General features: G+C 35.9%; 1 protein-coding gene across 5 annotated transcripts; it reads right to left on the bottom strand.

Annotated features, from left to right (window-relative positions):
* Window positions 1-987: 987 nt before the first annotated feature.
* On the bottom strand, window positions 988-8,395 carry LOC121299333 (dnaJ homolog subfamily A member 4-like). 5 transcript variants are annotated; one of them, XM_041227027.1, is made up of 8 exons: window positions 8,287-8,395; window positions 7,897-8,037; window positions 4,552-4,732; window positions 3,983-4,087; window positions 3,230-3,457; window positions 2,550-2,780; window positions 1,993-2,093; window positions 988-1,902 (listed from the first exon to the last, which is right to left on the bottom strand). In XM_041227027.1, the coding sequence occupies exons 2-8, from the start codon at window positions 8,026-8,028 to the stop codon at window positions 1,678-1,680; spliced, it is 1,203 nt and encodes a 400-aa protein (XP_041082961.1). In that variant the 5' UTR covers window positions 8,029-8,037; window positions 8,287-8,395; the 3' UTR covers window positions 988-1,677. The 5 variants fall into 5 exon arrangements, with proteins under 5 accessions (XP_041082961.1, XP_041082962.1, XP_041082963.1 ...); XM_041227028.1 differs by having other exon boundaries at window positions 7,897-8,057; window positions 8,287-8,371; XM_041227029.1 differs by lacking the exons at window positions 7,897-8,037; window positions 8,287-8,395 and adding exons at window positions 5,072-5,143; window positions 5,610-5,728.
* Window positions 8,396-17,388: the final 8,993 nt, after the last annotated feature.

Raw genomic sequence — 17,388 nt, 5'->3', positions numbered from 1 at the left:
TCCAGTGTAACGTTTTATCATCTCTGCAGCTTTTGTGGTGTCATTAATTAAAAAAGCAAACCAGTGGAATTCTGGATATAACTGGTATAGTTTTCATTGCTACTATATTCTACTACTTCCAGCTTCTATTTCCCCATCTTGGTCAGCACCTGAATTCTGAGGAAACATGGTCCACTATGAACCAGTGTGCTATTGTGCAGGAATGGCTTCACACTAAAGCTAGGAAACAGTTGATTCAGCAGTTGATTTGGAAAATGGACAGCAGTCAGCTATCTATCATTAGGTGTGGAGGGTCTAACAAGGTTCTCAGGGACATGAAGTGCTTTCACATACATTTCTGCAGGAATATATAAATGTAAAACATGTCATAGTTTTTCTTTAGTTATGCACTTTATTTTTTTTAATTTTTTGGTAATGTGTTAATAACACGAGATAGATCGAGAGGGAACATTTTACATGTTTTTGTTCAGGTGAGCAGAACTAAAAAATGTTTCCCTGTGATCAAGTGCATTTTAGGATGCTGGGGCAGGATCTTATAGCAGTATGTAGTGTAAATCAATAGGTTAATTCAATCAACTGTATATTGTAATCGCTAATTGTATTCCCTTTATGGTTCAACTACTACAAAACCTACATCTTTATTAAAGCAACTGGTTTATATGATCAAAATGAAGGTGTACAAACATGAACACATTGAGACGTCTTCAACATGAACACATTGAGACGTCTTCAACATGAACACATTGAGACGTCTTCACTCTGTCTGACAAAGCACTTTCATTGTACGAAAGTGCTATTCAAAGTCTTACCATTAGATGTAGCACAGGTACAACTGCTGAAAACTGAGGTCGTTGTGCAGTGATATACAATCCCATTTTTTTTACCATCATCATTGGTCAGTTAAAACTTTATTTATGCTTTCTTAACTTTGAAAAGTGTATTTGCTGCATTTTCTAAATTAAAGTAAGTGAAAATGAAACCAAAATCTTCAAATATTTATTTTATTTACAAAACCACTTATGGAAGTTTCCAGATAAATAAAGTGATAACCATGTGGTACTTAAATATGTTCCAATGAAACTTCTCTACCCATACACATTTTCAGTAGCACACCTAATCAAAGTGATCAGTACATGAATATGCAGAACAAAGTGTATCTACAGTACACACACAAACTAGTAATGTCTTTTTTTCCCCCACATAAAAGGTACACATTTATTGTGGCTCATTGTGGAGATTGGAAAGTATCTTGTAACTAAAATACATTGCTTTCTACAGTTTAGCATATTGCTTTTGGTTTCTAAATTTCCAGTTCTTTGGCTGTTTTCCACATTTCAATTGTTGCAAGTTGGTTATTTTGGTTTCTACTGAAATAATGTGACATTGTGCCTCTTGCTGTAAATTTGCAAAATATTCTAAAACCATAGGTTCTGTCTTTTTGGGCAACACAAAGGAATACGAAGTAACAAACAGTCCTTCAGAAATGAAAGAATAGATTTTAAAAACATGTGGTAGAAATAGGTTAGTGTCTGGAATCTTGTGTTCTATCAGTCTTATGTCACGTGTAATAGTAACCCTTTCTGACCAAATTGAGATCCTGAGAGAATTATCTTGCGATCTTCACAATGAGCCTCTATTGACAAATCTTGCGCTTTAACTGAAGGTTCTGAAGTTACTTTATTGAGTTTGGCATTGAACACCTGAATTTAGTGTTCTTTCTTCATCTTCTTCTTGGTATGCCTCTCCTCTATATTTATGACTATGATGGGAGCCATGTTCCACTTCAACTAGGTCAACCTCCTCCATGTCATCTACAAGCATCAAGTCCTCCCTTGGAGGAAGCAAGGCCTCCAGCTGAGGTAGCATGTGCTTTGGAAGCCAGCCATTTTCTGGGAATGTTACCTGATGAAAAGAGAAGGAAGGTTAGACTGTGAAACACTGTGTACAGAAATCAACCCTGGGGTGGGGGCAAAACAGTTAGTTTGTTCTTACCAAGAACTGTATGATTAGCTGTCCTTTCTCATATGGAGCTCTATAAATTGGCATCCCTTCATTCTGGACACATTTTATGTCATTGTGTTTTATCACCTTACCTGTAAAGAAAGACACACACAGGTAAGCTATATGTAGTATTAAGCATTTTACATATGCTTTGTAAGTTTAATATACTTAGAGGTGCATTTGTTAGAACATGTGGCCAGCTTTTACAAGTAATAAGAGATCTGCATATATACTGAACAAGAAAAGGTTTAGTTACACATGACAGTTTGGTATAAAATTGTAAAATCTGTGGGTAAACTTAGGCAGATCTAGTGGGTGAGCTAACTAGATAACTGATGCTGTGTACAGTCTACAAAACTATAGATACTGACTAAATGATCCTTTTGCCGATTGGGATGGGTTCTACTTGACTGTATGGGTAGGTGTGCAATCCATTCAAATAGCAATCAATCCAGGAATAGATCTGAGAAAATGACACCACCAGAAAACTGTGCAGGTACGCCCTTGCATTTGACATGGTAGAATGCCAGTGTTGTTTCAGAACTTACCTGGACTTGAGTTAATCAAGAGTTTTCTGTTGTCAAGGGTTCCGATTGTCTTTTTGAACCCGCAGAGTGCCTCCACTAGCTGGATTTCCATTTTCATGATCAGATTGTCTCCGTGCCTCTGAAACACAGGGTGCTCCTTCTGATCAAGGATAATGATGACGTCACCAGGTTCTAATCCTGGTTCCTGATCCCCCTCTCCATGGAATGTGATTTTCTGCTCATCCTTCATACCTAGAAGAGGGTTCACATCATTGTTGTTTAGTTTGAGCACAGCACAATAACACAAAATGTATTAGAACAATGTACTGTAATGTACCTTCTGAAAATTAATTATATAACTTTAGACAGCAATGTATTTTAAATCTTTGATTTGATTCAGGTCCTTTATATTATTATATGGCAATAATGAAGACAGTCAGATCCGTGACCCTTCAAAATGTTAATTATTTTTGTTTAACTTGTATTTATATATATATTTTTTTTTTTTTTTAATTCAAATCGACTGTCAGTATTCAAAATATCTTTGCAAACTTTTCAATATTCATAACCTGTTCATGACCCAATGAGGCCCTCATGAGTGCTTCCACGATATAACTAAAATGTAAAGTGTGTAGTAGCGCCTCCTTCACATTCTCTCCTCAGTTGGAGGCGTCCCAATGGGAGGGATTATAAATATTCACCTTTGTCTACATGAACTTCAAGTATCTTTTTTTTCCGTTCCACTTTGAGACCATTGCACTTTTTGCATCTGTCTTTGGAGCTGAACCTCTCCCCTTGTCCTTGGCATTCTTCACACATTGACTGGATCTGCTGAATCATTCCAGGTCCAATCTGTTTGACCTGGATCTTAACACCTTGTCCTTTACAGTCACAGCACTTCTCCAATGTTCCCTTTTTACCCCCATAACCTAGAAGAAACAGGGAAAGGGAATGTGTTTCTAGGCTTTTATATCTATTAAAAACAGTGATTATTCACACAGCTTTAAATCAATAAAAAATACATTAAGCTTAAATGAAACAAAATACAAAAGAAAAAAGTACAAAATAAGTCAGTGCTTTCATTAAACAGCTTATAGCAGTTTTAAAAAAGAAAAAAAAAAAAAAGAATGCACTTACAGAAACAATTGTCTTGGTCCCAGAATGTAAAGGTTTTTTACATAATGGAAATTCTACGATATGGATTATCAATTGAACAAATGTTTGATTAATCGATTTGAAAAAATTAAGGATTTAAGACCTACTTATTTTAAGAATGACTATAAATCATATACTGAAACTGTAATGGAACCCACCGTACACTGTTCTATTTTTTGCATGATACAAGGTTTCTGGCATCACTAAGGGACAACTTCCCAGGTATACAACTAGTTGCTTGAGACTATGTACACATATAAAATGAATGTAAAGGTGTCTCTGAACTATAAAGTAATTACCATTGCATTTCTCACAGATGACCTTCTTTTGGAGTTCAAGCTTCCTTGTTCTACCATTGTACATGTCTTCCAGTGACACGGACAGCTGGTGCACAACATTCTTTCCTGGAGCAGAGGTAACCAGTTATGAAACATTCATTAAAATGAAAATATGACCGAATTCAATTGCTTATTATTTGTTATTAGAACTGTTACAGCGATAGTACTAGAGAGGCAGATTATGTATCCGTATAAAACCATAAGAATTTCTTTAAGAAATTGTGACATAACCATCTTTGCCTAAAAAGTGTTCTGTTTGGGATCTCCACAATTCAAAGAAACACTATTCAATATAAAACATACAGGGTTATTCTAAAGTCTCTGGACAAGTTTCAGTAACTTCTGCGTTTATCTTTTAAAAAGATGTGTTCCTAGAATTCTTAAATGTTATACATTTGATATTATAAAATGATCCTTACCTGCATGTATAAATGTCACCACCTTCACATAAGGGACATGCATATTAATTTGCTGGCAGCCATCCTAAATTTGTGCCAAGGAAGTAGAGGCATCAGTCAGGAATAACTCACCTCTCCTCTCCCTGTTCATCCTGCCTCCCCCCCCAAAGAACATGTTGAAAATGTCCATTGGGGAGGAGAAACCTCTTCCTCCCATTCCACCTTCTTTGATAGCCTGTTCTCCTCCCTGGTCATAAAGGTCTCGCTTCTGTGGGTCCGACAAAACTTCATAGGCCTGAGATATAAGTTTGAACTGCAAAAGAGAGAAACTGAAGTCAAATCTCCCCAACATTTCCAAGCTAATTTCAACATTTTTAAACTATGGGTTTAAATTATGTTTTGTGATTATTTTTAAATTTTAAGTTGCAAGTTCTAATTAATGCTAAGTGTTTCATTATTAAGAAAGAAAGAAAAGCTTTATAATACAGGCTAAATAACATGGCAGGATCTGGTAATTGTATTCCTGTTAGGGAAACATTACTACAAGTAACTAGCATTTGTTAATTTAAATACAGCACTGTGGGTGTTTATTGTGCAATTGTGATGCTGTGTGAGTTAAACAGGTATCTTGTTTATTTGTATTTTTAGGTACCTTCATCAGGCGAAATGGGGTCATCCATGGACTACATTTCATAAATCAGTATATATGGCAGGGGTGGCCAACCTTTCACAGACCAAGAGCCAAGGAAATAAAATTAAGTGATACAGAGCCACAAACTTTAAAAAGTGCTTCATTTAGTATTTCACTGATATTTTTTACTACAATTACTATCACACACTAATAAATGCAGCTGACCATTATTTTTTCCAGTAAATACTTAATATTGATATCAAAACAAATACATTTTCACTATATATATATAAAAGCATAGTTTTGTTTTTGTTTCTTATCGTTTATTTTCTTATACCACATAAGGCAGGATCTGTACTCAGTGTGACTTGGTATTCTTTACTACACATTGTTGGAGTTCTGAATGCAGTTGGAGTTCAATGTCACTATTTAGATCTGAGATGGATTCGTTCTACTGTGTGATGCCAGAGCTGCAGGTCTGAAATTTGCTTTTGCAGTTGATTGTTGTTTGGACATAGGATAACAATAACATCCCTAAGGCAAGTTTTCACAAACTTACCTTCGGAGTAGGGTTTTTTTGCAGTAGGCTAGAGTCGCGATCTCAGATTGTTTGGCAAATTTGGTCAACATTTGCGTCTGTTTATCCATTTGCTTTTTACCGACAGCAGTCATTTTGACTGGAACATTTTAATCAGCTCCGATATGAAAATGAAATACAAACTTTCAGATACAACACAAAAGATGTATTCATGAACATAATATCTAACATTTGCATAACAGAAACACCATATTAAAAACGCTGCAGATTTGAAGATTTGAACTGCGACATAAAAGGCAAGTGCCCGGTTGCATAACACCTTAAGTGAAATCCCCCCCTTCGTTTTTCCAAATGTTCTACTTAAGTAGTATTTGTATTTAAGTATTTTCCTTAAGTTAGTTAACCGTTGCACAAAACTACTTTACAGGATAACTAAGTGAAAATACTTAAATGTCCTACTGAAGCCCCTTAAATCGAAAACACGATATTGAAGCGTTCCTGGAAATTGACGAGGGCAGTCACATTTAGCAGAAGGATTTGCAGAGAAAATCCTTTGGATATAATGGATGACGAGCAATTAATAACAAACTATTGATTTGACTGAAATATTGCCTTTTAAATGTCTGTATAATGCTGGAAGCAGATTAACAACCCCAAACAAGAAGAAATCACGTATTGCTCCCTGTTCTTCAAATACAGCGGTAGCACTTCGTTTTTTCGCAATTGGTGGCTTTTTATTACTGTAAAAACGTATACTTAAAAAAAAAAAACACACACACTTGGCCGGTTGCATAACATCTTAAGTGAGATTAATGGTTAATTCTGCTAAATATAAGATAATGCTCTCACTTTTGTTGCGAACACAGCCATACAAATTGTTTAAACAAATATGTTTAGTACACATTTTTTGTAAATTTACCTGTTTTGTGATGCTCTTCTGAAATCATATATATCTCGTGAATGCTGCGATTTACGATTATTTTTCTTACATTCATATTCAGTTATTTCTGCCAATTTCTTCTTCATGGCAGTTGTCAAATTCGGACATAGCTTGCCTGTTATTTGCTTTCTTTCATTATATTCCTCCGTAAGCGTTGTGTTTTTTCCTCCTCTCGTTTCGGTTTCTTTTATTTATTTTAAATCAGCCATACTGAAGTTTTCCTTAACTGCCCAAATGTTGCCATGGAGACAGGATTAACAGAGTACAGTAAACTACTCGCCTATTGGTTGAAATCACTGGCAAATAAGGCACAGGAGTTTTCCATTGCGTTCAACAAAAAAATACATTACTCTCCCACTCGGGAAAGAAGGTTCGATATTCATTTTCAGATTTTCTTTTTCGCTATTTTTTCTGCCATTATAAACAAAACAGAAGCCGGTCCTGTTCAAAGTTAACGGTTTCCAAGCTTCTTTCTGTAACTCGAGTCCCAAATGCACAGTGAAGTAAGTGTGGATATGATTTGCTAGTTAGTTGCTATGTAACAAAAAAAGTGTTGCTGCCACACTGCTGATTGGCTAAGGTCGGAAATGGATCGGCTTGTGATGGGGGGGGGGGGGGACAACAATTGAACCTGAGAATAACTTTTCATATAAAAAAAAAAAAAAAAAACAAAAAACAACAACAACAACAAAAAAAACAAGTAACTTATTAATTGTGTAATGAAATGTATGTGAAGTTCGAAGCGCCGCATGCGGCTCGGGAGACGCCGGTTGGCCACCCCTGGCATATTGGGATCAAATTTCATAGGCTGATCTGTGGGAGAGGGAGAGGGAGAGGGCAGGGTAGGGTAGGGTGTGCAGCCGCAGTTGTGCTGGTCTGTCTCTGTTCTGTAGCGCTGCCTGTCTTTATAGTCTTATTTTTGCGTTGATTCTAAAGTCACTTGACAAGTGGACACGTTTCGGTAAAGTTTTTTTTTTTTATGATAAATGTTATACGTTTGATATTATAAAATGACACTTACATGGATGTATAAATGTGGCCACCTTCACTTAAAGGACATGCATATTAATTTGCTGAGTACCTGTTGTTTTCAACCATTTTTATGTACCGAGTCTTAGAGTTTGTGAAAGTGTATTGGCCTTATTTTTGTGTTATGGTCTTAAAAGTCTACTATATTGCATACAGCATTCCACTATTAATCAAGCACTTGTGCTACACCTGCTTCGATATGCGATCACGACACCAGTAAATCAGAAGACAATTTTTTTAACAATGGGCCCCAGATCCTGGAGTGAGACACCCCCCCCCCCCCCTCTACTTTCCAGAAAGTTCAAAGTAGTACCGGCATTTACAGGTCGTTAAACTTACCCTTTCACCTTCGTTGGGGTTCTTGTCAGGATGGAATTTTAAAGCAAGTTTTCTATACGCCTTCTTTATTTCTTCTGGTGACGCGCTGGTATTTACACCCAGAATGTCATAGTAAGCAGTTTCTCGAACCATATTGCCGGTCTTTAAATAAAAACACAAAACTGTTTTTTTTGTTTGTTGGTTTCTTTAATGTTTTTTAATTTAAACGTTTTGTCAAACGTCATAGTCGGTATTCATTATCGGTCGGTACTATATATATATATATATATATATATATATATATATATATATATATATATATAAACCATAAAAAGACTATCATAACAAATATCTATTTTAATAGAAAGTATAGTCTACTAAAAAATAAAAGCACATTCACCATCCCCTTACCTTGCAAGTGTAGCGTTACCGGTGCAATTCAATTGATCCACTATCAGTTGCTTACTGCTCGATAGCCGGCTGTCTCGGATTATATTTATGTGCTGCGGCTGTTTAGAACTTTCTCGAGCTGCAGGCACCACCCCTACCCTGTGACGCCAGAAATGCAGGAAGAAGCAGCAGCTGCATATCTATATATGTACGAGCCGCTGATGCCTGCGGAAATCTAGCACTTTCTAGAAGGGAGTTTGATTTAGAATCTTGAGTGAAAGGGGAGACGACCTTTCTATATGATTATGTGTTTTAATTTTGTACAAATGCAATGAATGGTAGGTAAACGTATATACTTGTATTTGTGGGTATTTGAAGGAAAATAATATTTGAAAAAAACGCCCTGGCTATGAAGAGTATATGTAGCAATATGCATTGCAGTAAACCGTCAATCACAAGCCTAGTTACTGTACTAATACTGTATGGCCATGAATAATGGCAGGCCAGTTTATTAGAAACAGCTATCTGTATAGGTGGTGCTTCATTTTAACAAGATTCGACCCAGGTTACACACAAGGCTCAGACCTCAGCAGCTGTTTCTTTTTGGAAGTACACTATGTCACTCCTTGAAGAGACACACAGCCCTAGTTACCCTAGCCGCTGTTGCTGCAGTGACAGATGTTGAAGGACTAACTGGTGAGACAAGATGTTTTTACAGATTAAACAGAATTTCATATACTTCCATTTTGACCACACGACTCCTAATGTGATGAAGCTACTTTGCATTAATCTAAATTGGCGGTATTCCTAAGAAAGTGCCCAGGCTCTATAGAACATACACACTATTAGTTTGAGATAATAATACATACATGTGATATGCACTACAGGGACTGCATGTAACAAATGGTAAAATGGGTTGCAATTAAGATTCACTCAGGAGGCTGATACATAAGGCTATAAAGTTTGTAAGATAAAATGTATTGCCATTTTAAGTCCATTTTATTTTTACACATGGGTGAATGAACCCACGTTTTATTTACAACCATTACAATTGGTAATACTGTAAATAGATTTGATTTTGAACAAATGAACATATTTAGCCATGTACAGAAGCATATCAGGAATTTACAGCAAGTAGTGTAAGGGCCATATTCTGAAACAACTTGAGCGACCATGCTCACTAAGTACATTCAGGAAACATTTGATCTTTAAATGGTAACTTTGGTAATTAACTGCCTTTGTAATAAAGGCCAGCCTTCAAAGTACGATGAAGTAGGTTTGGCTAAAGTGTTCTGAGCTCATATGGTACATTTGTTTTAGAAAAATACATTGCCTAGTAATGTGTCAGTTATCAACTTCAATTGAGTAGGCATACATAAAAACTAAATTATTGCTGGTGTTTAGTTTATGTAGAATATACGTTGCAATCCCCCACAGTAAGATTCATACACAATACATTCTTTATTAATTATATACTGTACTTAAAACAGTTTACATAAATACTAAAAAATATGCACACAGTTAAGGACATCACCTTATTATGGCACACATTTAATACAAAAAAATTATGGGGCCTAATGCTAAAACCTTTGAACGCAATGATATGGTTTAAAATGAGAAGATGTTTTGCTGTGTTTCAGCACAGTGTCAACATTTAACTGTAATTTTACTTTTCATTCCCTTAAAGTTTCTTCCTGGCATAGCAGGTTTGCATTAAACACATTTTCTTAAATGTCTTTAGTGCTGAATGGGCACCAAATTTAGCCCGTTTAGCCAAGAAGCCTATTTTTTGATCTGAAGATGGACAGGCTAATCTTTTACTTTCTTTTGAAGAAAGACATTTTGAGTTTTTGGTGGAAAATTGTCCTGTTTTTGAATTTTCAACAGGAAGTGGTTTTGTTTTGGGGTTTTCAATTGGGGTCCACTGTGGTACCGAATTTTCTCCAGGAAGCTGTTCTGGTTCAACTTTTAAAGCTGAATGACAGCTGTGTTTAGGTCTCTTAGCCAAGTTCTCCATTCTTTTGCCTAAAGATTGAAATAGTCTTTTCCTTTTCAATATTGGTTTGTCTTGTTCTTCTGTTGAAAGCTGAGAAATGTTATGCTCTGAATTTTTTCTTTTTGGTTCCAAACTTTCAGATGGGCTGCATTTTTTGTTGGAATGTTCAGCTGGGGGCCATTTTGTTAATGAATTTTCATCAGGGGCCCAGGTTGACTTTGAGTTCTCAGCAGGAGGAAGTATTGATTTTGAACTTTCAAAATGATTTGGCCTCTTTGCCCTGATACTTCTCCAGGTGATTTCAGCTTGGTGTGATTCGTTGCTTCTAAACCGGTTTTGGTTTATCTGGTAGGGTTGAGTATTCCCAACAAATTGATCGTTGTCACAGGATACATCAAAGGTGCTAACTTTATAAAAGAAATCCATCCCTGAGACAGTAGCTGTAACTTCAGGGCTATCATAGTCAGGTGTAAGGAGCTCTTCAGGAAGAGATAGGAAACTCATGGGATTTTTTACAAGATCCTTAGTAGCTTGGCTGTTCTCACTAGAAACTTTGTCCATCTGAACTTTGTTCACCATGTTACTGCGCTCTTTTTCTGCAGTGAAACAGATATTCTTGTCCAAAGTGTCTTCAAAATTGATGTCAGGGCTGGAATACGAACTGATGCTCATGTCCAAAGAATCTTCAGAATCCATGATCACATCATTCAATATATCAGGGCAGTTTCTTTCAAAAGGTTTGGGACTGTGGCCCTGGTCTGCAGGGGATCTGGAATCGGAGCTGCTATTCTTGACTGGAAAATCAAAGGAACAGCTGCCTGACTCAGAGTGAGAATCCAAGCTCAACATTTCCACAGAATCCTCCTTGAAGGTGCCAAGGGATGAGGCATCAGAAGTATTGTCATCAACGATTAAGGCATTGCTTGGCTTGTCGCAGTCATGGGTTATCTCCATTCCTTCTTCAATCTCAGTCACAATCCCAGCTGGTTGAAAACTGAGACTATTGGGATTTAAGGACACCTGACGACCTTGAGCCTCCTCGTTGGATACATGAATAGGCATGTCATTTCCACTGATGAAGCTCATCGATGATGGGTTGTTTGCAGGAAAATCTTTATATTTAGAGATATCTTGAATGATCACAGGAGATGGTTGGGCCTCCTGTGTAGCAGTCAGTGCATTGCCTAGTGGAACCTGGGGTTCCACTCCATCCAATCCACATGTATCTGAGTCCCCACTTGTTTGATTCCATCCTTGATGTACATTTTCCATGTATTGGGTTCCTTGGACTGGGTAGGTCACATTGTTCGGTGTATATGTTTGATTGTAGTACACATGAGTGGAAGATGGAATGGGATATCCACTGGGAGAGGCAGGTAGGTTTTGCTGATGAGTGTTGCCTGTGATCTGGTAGAATCCTCTTCCAAAGCCAGGCAGTGGAGAGTAGAGAGGTTGCAGCTGCAGAGAAGAAGGTTGCTGGGGGAGTTGCATTGTTGCTTGAGCAGGGAACGCAGTGGTGTAGTATGCGTTTTGAACATTTCCAGACTGTAAATGCATCCCTGTCTGGTACATGTTGGAGTCATAGTAGTAGTTATAACTCCGTGGATCTGACAAAATAAATACAGGTTATGCTATACAATTGTAATTAAAACTAAACCCCTTACAGAATTTACAGAATTATCCTGCCACTGTTTTTTTCAAAGAACATTGTGATTACAGTCTTACATACAGTATAGATAGATAGATTGATAGATAGATAGATAGATAGATAGATAGATTTAGCTAGTCTTTACAAAAGCCTTGAACAATGTATAGATAATAATCATTTTACAAAAATGCAGCGAGACTCCTTCCAAAATGTAACATTTTAAATGCAAAATTATTGTCTTTTTCCACACCTGCTTGTGCATACTGAAGTGGATAATAACCTCCTCCTTGGACAACAGGGATCTGATGACCTGAAACACAAATTCAGAGATGACTGATAAGAAAAAATGTAGATAAACTTTTCTACATGTCACAGAATGCAGAGGTGGAGCATAAATACAAGAACAAAAAAACTGTACCATGTCATAAAAGTACATGCAGTACTAAACTGAAACTGATAAAATAAACCAACAGCACTGTACCTACAGTATGCACAGGTAATTATGTACGTATGTATGTAGGTAGCTATGTATCAAACCTGACATACCTGCATGGTCATACAGAAACTGGTACAAGCCTTTTGTCTCTGCTTGATTACCTGTAATAAATATGAACACACTTTAAATTTAAAAAAATATAACATGTATTTATTTATATAAGAATACAATAAGAATGTTTCAGAAATGCATAAAATAATCAAAAATAGAAAATTCTTATGTAAAATTAGGCAACATTTTAACACTACAAAACAAGCGTAGACTGGAATCAATGTTCAACTTTACCTGAGTACACATTTTGAAGCTGGTATGAACTTCCTTGCTGGATTACAGGTAAAGAAAGTCCACTCTGACCTGTAATACAGATTCTTGATTTTAACACTTTTAGATAACACATCATAATGCCATAAAATATGTTCCTAAAAGTTGCACTGTCATTACTGATTTTCAATTAATATTAGTATTAACATTAGTTGTTTGGTTGGTGAATTATCTAAGATACCTGCAGTTGGATTGTGAAGCTGGTATGAGTCTCCTGTCTGGATAACAGGGATATGAATCTCTCCTTCACCTGAAATACACAACACAAGTTCACTATAAAAAAAAGTACATAGGAACAAACAATATTTCTAATAACAATTATTTTTTTAATAATGCTACTAATCTGTTGGTTATATAATCAAACCTGTCATACCTGCATACCGCAACTGGCCTCCCTGGATATTGTGGATACCAGGAACTGAAATAAACAGCAAATTCACATTTACTATAGATATGGGTGACACCTTGCAAGGTCTCTGTTTAGTCTGTACTAGAACATGTGGTTAAATAGGCATATCAGACAGTCCTCGCACTTACGACAAAATTGGCTCTTGAAAGTCGCATCGTAAGTCGAAGCACATTTCCCACAGTAACAATGTTATAAATTGGGGTTACGTTCCTGACTCTTTGGCCAGATAATATATTTTACAAAAATGTCCCGTTATATTGTACTCATGCAAATATTTATTTAACTATTTACACATAGTCCAGGGGTACGTGCATATTACTCAAGCATCTATGTGGCTTGTTTAAAAGTCCATTGTTTTAGTCCATTGCTCCTATCAGACATTGTTAAGGGCAAATAAATAAATAAATAAGTAATAAAACACTAGACTGAGTCAGGGTGACCACGACAGGTACTGCGGTTCAGACAACGCGCATTTGCACATGCATCAAGGTTCGTGTCTCGCCGCGTCGTAAATGCCGAATCGATATCGTAAAGTCGAAGCAGGGTAATAATGCAAAAGAGTCGTAAGTGTAAGTGCCGTGCGTCGTAAGTCGAAGCGTCGTAAGTCGAGGATCGCCTGTACAATGTAAGTACAGAAACATTTCAAGGCTTGATGAGCGACAAAAAGTAAACTTCAAATACAATCAGACTAGTTTAATTGAACACCTGTTAATGTCTTCCATTTACCATTCAGATTAACGGGATTAAAAATGGGAAAAGTTCCAGGGGTCTCTGAGTAGCTCACCTTGTAGAGGTGTAGCCCCGTGGGGCGCAGGGTGAGTCATGCAGCGCAGGGTCGCGTCCTGGGTGTGCAAAGTTGCTGGGGACCCCGAAGGGAGTGTTGCATTGGCTCTGGCACTCCTGTGGGTTAGGGTGGTAAAACTGGCATTGTACTACAGTGAACCCTGCTGGCCAGGTGCGTAGTGAGCTCAGACACCTGCAGCGCCGACCTTTGTCCTCCAGGGGTCAGTAGCTCACTGACATCTACTCACAAGCTTTTAGGGTAAAAAAGGAAGCTGGCTTGGTGGTGGGATCAGAGGATGCCCACTGAATCTTTGGGTCTCCTGAGCCATGTGGGAAATTGCTGCAGTGAGGAGAAAAGCAATTGGGCGGTCCAAATTGTGGGGAAAATCAGGGGAAAAATTATAATTGGACATACTGTAAAATTTTGGGGTAAAAAAATGGAAAAGCTTCTGATAATATCACTATAATAGTTATCATACTGTGGTAATAGCATATTTAACAGTCATAAAACTGTTATAGACCCCACTTAATGATCTGATTAGAATCAGTCGATAGAATGCGGATGTACATGGAGGCTAGGTACCTACTAGCCTCCTAACCCCTAAATCTACCGTCTACCCCTAAACCTAATGTCTACCATTAACGTAATCTCTACCCATAAACCTAATCTCTAGGTACACATTTTGCTAACTAAACCTAAACCTAACTGTGTTACTATTAAACTATTACTATTATTTCAACACTGCTTGTTTAGCACCCTCTAGTGGCTACTACATCCTACGTCCAGTAAAGCTCTTGATCAGGACCTACTCTACCTGTTGGGAGACTAGTAGGTACCTACTGGCCCATTGCTATGGGATAATTTTGCTTGATAACTTCCCATTGAATCAACTGGTTCTAATCAGATCGGGTGCAATATCACTTTGCAAAATAAAACGATTATAAAGTATATGTAATTGAGTTGCTGTATATACAGTATTGAAATGCTCTGATAGTTTTTAATTATTGAAAGGAAACATTAAGAATGAACACTGTAAACCCCAACACAATTAAGAGATGTTACTATATGTCAAGTTCCACAACAAAACAGACATTCTCGTATCTTGTAAAGTGCTTTGTGCTGGCTGTCCACTATGAAAGGCACTATATAAAAAATACACATTATATTAATTATTATTATTATTATTATTATTATTATTATTATTATTATTATTATTATTATTATTAAGAACACTTCTCCTGTGCTTTAATTCTAATTTCTTCATATTATCGGTGGATAAATTCACCTTATTGTAAACATGTTTGCTCAATCCCTTTGTAGTGCTTTTAAAAGGGGTTGACTGTACATTTAAAACAGATATTATTCTTTGATACAATAGTTTAGAATTTAAAACAACCCCCTTTGGTCATTTATCTGTTTTCTAGTTGACATTATACAGAGTCACCAGAATATTATCCAGACAGTTCCTGCAAGTCCCTTTAGCCTGGTTCTATGATAGTGGTTCCTATAAGAGGAAAGGATGTCGGTGTGTCCAATGACTGTGAAACAATAAGCCTACATTTTGCAAATACATTGTTAGTAAAAACAATAATGTATTCGGCAGCATACCTGCACCAATGGAATATTACACATTGTGTTTAATAAAGAAATGCTCTCATGTGAAAAAAATGAAGCTATATATAACACAGGTGAGTATATATGATAAATTAAAATTAATTATTCTTTGGGCTTCACTGCAGCAAGAATCCAGTAAAAGGTCCAAATTAGACACACTTTTCAGCTACGTGTCTTCATCAGTGAAACTATTTACTATATCCATGGTTGAAGAAAAAAATATCTACAAAACTATTTAGTAGAGCCAAAAAACAAAAGTATCCAAAATATGGACGCATTCAATTACTTAAATGTATAGGTTAAATGACAAGCACTTTGTAATGGAATCAGAATAATATTAAAATAGATTTAATTTAAAACAAACTTGTAAGAACATATTTGATATATTTTCATAAAGGATGACAAGTCTGTGATTACTTCATCTTTATGAAAACTATGACCTTTCAAGCATTAAAGCAGTATCTCATTTAAAAGACATGCAGGCTACTAATAGCGGTACGTGACATGTGTTTATTATTATTATTATTATTATTATTATTATTATTATTATTATTATTAAAATTAATTAAAAAAGAGCTGTACATTTTCATTCCAAATTAAACATACACTTAATTTCCCACCTTGTCTGGAAGGATGTTCCACCTGGATGATATAAGTAGGATTCTGACAGGGTGTAAACTGTCCAGGATAAAAAGAGTTTGATCCAATTGGAAATCCATTTGGAAAGCATGGATAATTATTCATATTCATTATGGATAAAAAAAAAATGTGTCAGCTTTCAAGAAATGTCTGAAAACATCTGTTTAAATTTGTTTTAAAATCCTATACTGTTTTCATGCTGTTTCTGTGGAGAAGGTGTTCTGTTTATCAGTGTTACTGAGATAAAAAAATCTAAAGACAATTGCCTTTCTAAGCTGTTAAACATAACATTCTGATGTTGTTGCCAAGTGCTTTTATTACAACCCCAGGGTTCTTATTCCTAATTTTAAAAATATACAAATAGGAAAAAATATATTGCAACACAGGATACGATGCAACTATTATTATTATTATTATTATTATTATTATTATTATTATTATTATTATTATTATTATTATTATTATTATTATGTTTATTGTTTATTGATGGGCAGACAGTTTCACTTTTTATTTTAGAAATGATTAATCAAAGTTCAGTTTTACATCAAAAGTTATCAACGTTTAGTTATGATTCATAAAGCACCATCGCTTACAATAGCAGCCCCTTGTAAATACATTAATTCAACAGAGGTAGCCCCGACGTTATACTTTATACCTCCAGCAGATGTCAGTACAACCACTTTTATTATAGCGTTACAATGTCTTATTGAAAGTACAAACAGAAACTGTACTAGTAGACCTATGTGTGTGTGTTTGTTTACATTCTCAGAATTGAAATCACAAATCTGTAATTTCAATTCACTGAAAACTAAATGTTTAAGAATAAAAAAAACAAATCTGGGAACAGATTATAAACATTGTAGTCTTTATGTATTTTTTATAACGTTTTGTACTACTAATGCAGTTTATTGATCCACTTCAAAAACACAGGTACATTAACTACACTGTAGTTACACTTCTTTAAAATTATTTAAATGTGTATTTAAAACAAAATACATTATTTTAATATATGGGGTTACATCCTCAAAACCACAACACTGTGTAGAAAAATGTATGTAGTAAATATTACTTAAGGATTTTAAGCTGACCCTTTCTATCTTTGCATTGAAATTGCTTAGAATGGCAATGGTAAGAAACATTCAAAAGTAGAAATGCTTGTCTACTGCAATCAAAAATCCATATTTTAAAGCAGTGCTTATCTCCAGATTCCCAATAG

The sequence above is a fragment of the Polyodon spathula genome, chromosome 24 (assembly GCF_017654505.1).
Source record: "Polyodon spathula isolate WHYD16114869_AA chromosome 24, ASM1765450v1, whole genome shotgun sequence".
Classification (NCBI taxonomy): Eukaryota; Metazoa; Chordata; class Actinopteri; order Acipenseriformes; family Polyodontidae; genus Polyodon; species Polyodon spathula.
This window is presented reverse-complemented; position numbering and strand designations above follow the sequence as displayed.